An 8,039-nucleotide genomic window follows, 5' to 3' on the forward strand; every position below is an offset into this window, starting at 1 on the left:
GCATTGAGCCATGATTTTATCAGGCCTGCCCAAAAAATCCTGAACACAAAAAAAAACAGTTTTCCACTATTTCCACAATTTAGTTCTAAAGAGTCCACAGTCTTTTCACATTTACTGTGCATAGAAATAAATCTCGGGTTTGACTTTACCCCAACTTTAAGCATTACCAACTTTTCCTCAAAGGATCCACACTATGAATCTCCTGTTGCCCTGTAGCCAACAACAATGCAGCAGGTGGTGTCCATCTCTGAGAGCCGACCATATGCTTAGAAGTAAAACTTGTCCTGTTGGCGTTTTGTCAATATAGCTGGAGGATCCTTCCTTGACTAATGAACCATCCCCTTTAAAAGCAACATTGAGCACATGACCATCATTGTGTGACGTTAAACAACCTTATCTGACAAGTCCATATCTCTGTGAAACATTTGGTTTTATTCTGAAGGTCAAGCTAATTACAAAAAAAAAACATAAAAACAGGTGCATGCAGAAGAGTCTTTTAATTATCATAGACACCTTGTAAAACAGAGTGTTAGCAATAAGATTTTTGGATTACCAGCTCAGACTTTAAAGTATTTGTGCCTTCAGTCAAAAAATATGATCTATAGCCACATCACAAACCTGTGCTGTGTCAGTAAAAAGGTTTAAGTGGTGAGAGAGAGAGGCTGTGCCCAGTTCACCAATTCCAAATAATACACACACATCCAAGGACATGAAAGCTGCTCCAGCTCTAGTCCTCAGGTCCAGGATTTAGATCCAAACCTGTCAAATCAATTTCAAGCTTGTGGGGCCTCTTTACAATGGGCATTGGCTGAGTCCAAAGGCCTCCATTGAAACCAGGGCCAGTGTGCCCAGCATGGCAGAGTCCAGGGGTCTGCCATTCACCCGATGTCCTGTCCCCCAGCAGGAACGCAGGCTCTCTGAGGTCCTGTTCTGGAGTCACCATTGATTTCATATCGCTATGGTTTGATATGTTTTTTTCTTTTTTTTATAACCTCAGAAGTGTGACATAGCTTTGAATATCAGGAAGCACTGTGTGGACATCAGAGTCCACTGCAGCAGACTGGGTGGTGTAGGACCATATGCTAGTGTTAATTGAGTCAATAAGCTCAGACCTAGAGCCTCACGCATCCCATAATCCGCTAAGACCTTGTGCTGAATTTAAAACCTGCCGGCAGCAGCCACTTACTACAGAACATTCCAGACGACACACACACACACACACACACACACACACACACACACACACACACAAAGATTACAGATGTATGATAAAATGCTGCTAATTTTATATTCATATCTATGAAAAGTCCGACTTATTACAATTTCTTAAAAAATGATCATATGGTTAATTGATAATTGAGGTCTAATGATTCACACAAACATGATTCAATCATATTGCAGTTGAATTCCTCCGATTGTACATCATCAAAGTGTGTTTTCAGGTGTTGGGTAGAGCTACTGCATACGTGAAAAAACTATAGAAAGTAAAACAAAATCCTTTAGTGTGTCCAGAGGGAGCTGTGTGAAGTCTGATGAAAGTCCTCAATGAGTCAGTGCCTTTTGGGACTCCAAGTCTGACAATGAAGAAAGGGTAATGATGTTGGGTTGTCCACCAGGTCTATTCTCAAGAACACCTGGATGTCATTTCTTCAAGTTTGGCTTGAACATCGAAATGGACTTAAGAATGAACTGATTAGAATTTGGCGGTCAAAGGTCACTATGACATCATAAAAACACATTTTTAGCTATAACTCAAGAACTCATATGCTAATGATGACAATTTCCCAAAAATGGCTAAAAAGGATAAAATCATGAAGCGATGACATTTCAGATAGACATGGATGTAACCTGCTAATTGACTGGTTGGCAAAGACATACAAACAGAGGCGGTAATTCTGGTTTAGAAAGTTTTCACTTTCTGAAGACTGAAATCAAACTATGAATGAATGTCTTTATTTAGTCCTTTTCTTCCTGATTGGAAACCAGTGTGTCTGAGTTTTGCATTGTCCATTGGAGAACACATGTTTCGCTAAAAGAGTAAAACAACACCCGAGCAATGACGTGAGGTAAAATTTGACCTCAGTTAGGCACTGCTCACATCTTGTTTGAGAGTCAAATAACAAGATTTACTCGATATTGCAATCCATTTCCATTTTGTTAATATACATAGTGCTATACAACACATCACTATACCTTTAACTGATGGGGTATTGTACCCAAAGTGATACATACAGATTTTTTGTATTTTTTTGGTTTTGTGTAACGTTTAATTATTCTCAAAAGAATATGCGTTATGCATTCTTGCCATAGAGCATAGTCCAGTTTGTTTACTGATGATTTGTATTCGGGAGGAAACCGCGTTTTGTGCTGCAAACTGGTGTTCTACTGCAGTTCAGTGTAATGTTGTATTCTGGAGCAACAGAACAGATATTTTACAGTACATGCTATGTTGTAAACGATTGTACTCTACTGTCTGTAAATTATGTCAAAGCAATGAAAAGATATTTTCTCCATGTAGCTAACTGCCTCTTTCAGACCCAGAACACTCCGCAGCCTGCCGTGTTTACTGACACACAAATCATTTTGACATATTTGCATACCTAAATGAGCGTCTCGCAAGACACAAAGTGAAAGCGAGCGAGTGTATGCTCTTGTTAATATTTGATGAAGACTAAACCGAGGGGTGCTCTGAGAAGGTTTTCGCTGTTGTGTAATGATTTTTTAGCCTTTTCACTGAATGGGCTCCACTCATCAGGGTCGAGTTCAGCTTTTAATGCTGTCTGTGTCGGAACAACGACAACAATTTGCAGCTGTTTGTATGCAAATCTTCAATGGCTGATGAAACATGCACTCCAGTCCGGTGCTGTCCCACTAAAAGCTCCCACAAGCAACACAACATCACAACTAGAAAAAATCCTTATTCAAGCTCTCTCTACATGTTGTTAATTGCTTGCTCCTCTATGGTAAAGCAGTGGAACTGAAATGTTACTGAACTTGCATCATTCTTGGCAGAGATCATTGTAGGGAATGGATTTACTCGAAGCACCACTCAGTACCAAAAGGACTATAAGTGTACTACAAGTATATGTTAGCATATGACATTTGATTCATTAATGTCTAGATCTATGTCTATGCAATGTCTAGGGTAAACAATAAAGAAAAGTAAATACAAATCAATGCAAATTTTGCCTTGACCTGCATATCTTCAAAACATATTGGCAACAGCATGTATCATCAATTTCTCTTTTTGGGGTTTAGTAAGGCATTTGTTGCAGGCATCATTTCAAGTAGACTGTTTATAGATTAATAACAAGTACAGTGGACAAAGGACTTCGCTTTTCCTGTCCAGTGTGAAACCAATCCAACGTTGACTTATTTTATTGGAGTTTTGTTACGTTCTTCCACATTTATGTGACAAACATACTTATTGTAACCCAAACCACAATCGTTTCCTGAGAAAAACAAGTACCTTTGTTGCCTACGCCTAACCAAGTACTTCTGTTGCCTAAACCTAACCAAGTACTTCTGTTGCCTAAACCTAACCAAGTACTTTTGTTGCCTAAACCTAACCAAGTACTTCTGTTGCCTAAACCTAACCAAGTACTTTTGTTGCCTAAACCTAACCAAGTACTTTTGTTGCCTAAACCTAACCATGTAACCTAACCATCCAAAGCAGCTGCTAAATGAACATTCAACTAAGCTGTCATTGGTTTTTGCATTTCATTATCAAACTGAGAGAACATGTCATTGTTCTGGAAATATCAAATTTCTCCTAAACCACCAATTTTAGTTTTTCAGTCAATTTGAGGAGAGAAATGGGTCATGCAGTTGTTGCTGAACACTTTAAAAGTTGAAATACTGTGCTTACAAGGTTTATGTGTTTGAAGAGGTGATTCACAGGTTGTTCTGCCGGGCTTGTGATGGTGAGTCAGTTGTGAGCCCTCAGAGTCTTGTAGTGAAAACTGAGCCTGTGAGTTGTGGTAGTAGTGTGACTTGCCAAGGTCACTTAGTCTCTCATTGCTGTAACCCCAGACGGTTCTGTGAAGGATGTATTGATTTGACAAAACAATGGCAACGATCTGGCCTAGCCTCAATCACAATGCAAGTAATACTTGTGTACTTTATCTGTCAAAACCTGGCTGCTGTTTCTGTAATGCACTGTCAATTTTAGAACTTGTCCAGAGTCGGCAGATGCGTGGGAGGGTTGTGCCTTGCTCCAGGGCAAGTCGCTGCTCCTGTGGAGCTGGTTTAACCCCGGCCTCGTCTCTTCTTTGCAGATGACATGGAGGCCATTCCAGTCAAGCAGTTCATCAAACACATCTCTGAACTCTACTCAAAGAACCAGCATGGATTCTCTGAGAATTTTGAGGTAAGCAGTAAAGGCTATACTAGTACATTTTGGAAACACACCTGCACGTGAACACACAATTGAATCAATCTATCAGATCCTGAGGGCCAGGCTGTGATAAACCCATGAAAGAATGTACAGGAACAGGCTCTGGCACAGTGACCTGGGTCAGACCAGAAGTAGCCATTATCTCCTAAAACTATCAGTAGCTGCAACCTTCTGTCATGAGCTCAAATGATGTGCGTCATTCCAAGAACCTGCACCATCTTTGGTGAAAGTGCTTTTAATGTTTTTTTCTCCCTCATCTTGGTGTGAGCTACAGAGTCCCTTTAAACTAGATGGTTTTATATGCATGCAAGATTTAAAGAACAGGATTAGGACTATTTGATCGCTGAATATACTTGTCCTTTTACTACTCTACTAAGTTGTTTTAAGTCTGTCACTTGTCACAACATTTTGCTGTTTAAATATATATATATATATATATATATATATATATATATATATATATATATATAGTATTATTCATATGTAGTCAGAAAGAGCACAAAACAATCAATAAAATATTTCAAATTATAAAAGTATGTATCCAGAAAAACTCAGATGTAGTGTTTCCCTATGTTTGTAATCTTGAAGGAGAAAAACATATTGGCTCCCTGCTGTCTGAACACACTTTCACACCACATACATGTTGAAAGCAGCAATAGTAAGAGATGATGAACAAAACAAGAAGGGAATCTCAGCGATGGGCAATTTAGTTTAGTTATACTACTTACATGCTTCATCACACTAGCCAAAGCTCCTGAAGCAACTGTACTCTGTAAATGTTAAATGGACTGTACTTGTATAGCGCTTTTCTAGTCTTTCCGACCACTCAATGAGTTCGTCTGATGGGTGAATGATGGCAAGGCCTATCAGACTAACTCATTCACACACAGGCACAGCTACGGGAGCAATTTTGGGGTTAAGTGTTTTGCTCAAGGACACATCAACATGAGACTAGCGGAGCTGAGGATCCTTTGATCCTCTGATTGAAGGACGACCCTGCTCTCCACTTAGCCACAGTCGCCCAGTCTGTGAAAATATCATCCCCTTTCTTTGTTCCTTTTTTTTCATCCTCATTCGCTTTGTTTCCTGCTTCTCCTCCAGTCTCTGTGCATTCCTGGTCCATGCTCTTACCAGAAATATAGAAGTGGGTGGACTGAGCGTGCCCCCTGAATGAGTAACTTAATAGTTACACTGTCTATGCGTCCCCTCTCCCCCCAAAGCTTTAGGCTTGATGGATGCAGGAAAGTCCTCTAAGAAGAGAGCTCCTTCTCTTATGGAATCCTCCTCCTACATTCTCGCCATCCCTGCTGTCACCGTTTCTCCTCCTTTGACCGAGGGCATCAATTATCACTATTTATTGTAAACAACATTGAAATGGCGTTGTAGTCACCCAGCCAAAATAACAAAATAGGTGCTCCGGAAATTGAAAGAAATACTACTGTAAAAGTGCCCATCCAATAGTTACCACAGATAAAGATGGGCAACAAATGAAAGGGAAAACCAGAATAAAGTAGTGATCTGGTCTTCCCAGTCAGCATGTTACGCCGTCTAGTTAGCAGCATGACACGCACATTACCATTCTGTCGGCTTCTACACAGCAGCATTTTATAAAGAATCACGTTCAGCTGACTCCCCAGAACGCAGTCCCACTTGTGTTCACTTGTGTTTAACGCCTTATTTCAGAATGGGCCGTCAGAGTGATAACTGCATATTTGTGTTATGTACACAACTGCCCTGTAACGATGAGTATTAATGTGATATCTCATGAGTATTAATGTGATATCTCATTAGAAAGCTACGGTTCTTGTAATTCGATTTATGCAAACCATTTCAAGATACAATAACAACAGCAGGTGTCTCTGTCAAACAAGCACTCCAAAAATAGCCGATAAAATATCGCCGTGACTCACCGATTATGATTCATAACCTCCCCCTTGTGCATGCTAGTCCAGCAAAAACGGTCTTGCAAGGTGGCTAAGGGTCCACTCGATCGAATCCAGTAAAAGATTTAGTCCAAAACACATTAGTACGTCCATAAAGACCCACGGGGGGCTGTTGCATCATTTCAAATTAGCCAGCAGATATGATAACTCGCGATCATATTTCGGGCATAACTTCATAACTGTCAACAGAGCGGAGATTTTCATCACAAAATGGAGCCTGCATTCCGCCGGTTAGATTGACACCTCATTTAACCCAATAGGAGCTTCTATAGCCCGGCCACAGTCTGGAACAGCCAACGAGAGTCCGCTTTGAAAGACAATGCCCGCCTCTCTTGCTTTGAGTAAAGCTCAAGCCAATCGCAACAGATTCTATTGAATCTCAGGCTCCATATAGCCAATGAAATTACGAAGCCAAGGATATGCAGATTTATCAGATTGCACCCTGGGAAAGTTTTCAAAACTGAAATTCAAAACCGTGAGTCAAGTACCTGAGACCGCTTATCAAGAGCAAAGTCTGGTTCATGAGAATTTTTAAGAATCTGTGAAAGTTGACAATGATTAAATATGTTATAGATAACCATACATCAACATAAATAAACTATAGTTTGAATTTTACAGGAGTGTTAAGAGGTTAATTCAAGCTTTTAGACAGGTAGAAGAAAGAAGTTAGACAAAGTGCAAAAAAACTTTTGGGTGCAGCTACATAAGTGCATTTGAAATGTGAGCCATTATGCAGCCTGTGTAGACTCCATATGGTTATGCAGTGTCCAGACACCACCATCAAAACATCAAATGAAGGAATGTGTTTTGAAGAATTTTGTTCACCCCTCCAGTAGAGCTCCTGACCACTGAAACAGCATTGCAGGCTCATTGTGGACCAACTAGACATTAAGGGTTGCCAGATCACCATTGGTAACCATTTTGAGAAATTGGCAATCAATTTTGGGCCTCTGGTCGGGATCCATGACAACCTCTTTTGAACATACCAAAGACTTAGTATAGCGAAATATGCATCTCAAAAAAATACATACATTTGAATAGTTGCTGTATTAGTGATATTTAAATATTGTTAGAACCAGAACACGCTGCATGTGACAATGCTGCACGTGCGTTGGTGCGTTTACTTGCGTGTCCATAGGCATCTGTTTTAGAGCCAATGATTAAGTTAATGAAGTTGTTTGACTGTGGAGTGAAAAGTTCCACTAACCCGTCAACATTTCAAACTAATTTCATTCAACGGACGGAGAACCAGATGAACCTGAACAAAAAACAAAAAGGAAATTTGTGAAGTCTTGGTAGGCGAAGTATCAATCCATCTCTGAGCTGGACGGGAAGTTCTACTGAAATCATGACAAAGACATGACATGTATACATGTCAAATTTTCACTATTAAGCTGAGGTATAACGACTTAGTATCTTAACAACACTAAATGTAAGGTGAATAAAAATGTTGATGCCTGTTGCCTGGTAACCGCTTTTAAAAGTCTGTGTTGAGGCCTGCATCATGTTCACTTTTTCACACCAAATTCATACAGTGTGAAAGGCACATTACAACCTTTTCAGGAATCTAGGTCGGACAACACACGACAAGCACCATAGCATCACTGTTTCAGCATCACTGTATCAGCCTCAGAGACATGACAGTGTAAGCACCATGGTATCACTGCGTCAGCCTCAGAGACATGACAGTGTAAGCACCA

General features: G+C 40.1%; 1 protein-coding gene across 2 annotated transcripts in view; it reads left to right on the forward strand.

Moving 5' to 3' along the window:
- The window catches only part of LOC116399049 (receptor-type tyrosine-protein phosphatase gamma-like), a 540,858-nt gene that overhangs the window by 498,678 nt on the left and 34,141 nt on the right, over positions 1-8,039 (forward strand). For both annotated transcript variants that reach the window (XM_031875879.1, XM_031875880.1), the window contains exon 15: positions 4,278-4,369. In XM_031875879.1, coding sequence (XP_031731739.1) covers positions 4,278-4,369 — 92 coding nt within the window. The remainder of the gene's footprint in view (positions 1-4,277; positions 4,370-8,039) is intronic.

This window comes from Anarrhichthys ocellatus, unplaced genomic scaffold, assembly GCF_004355925.1.
Source record: "Anarrhichthys ocellatus isolate YVR2014 unplaced genomic scaffold, GSC_Weel_1.0 scaffold99, whole genome shotgun sequence".
In the NCBI taxonomy this organism is placed as follows: Eukaryota; Metazoa; Chordata; class Actinopteri; order Perciformes; family Anarhichadidae; genus Anarrhichthys; species Anarrhichthys ocellatus.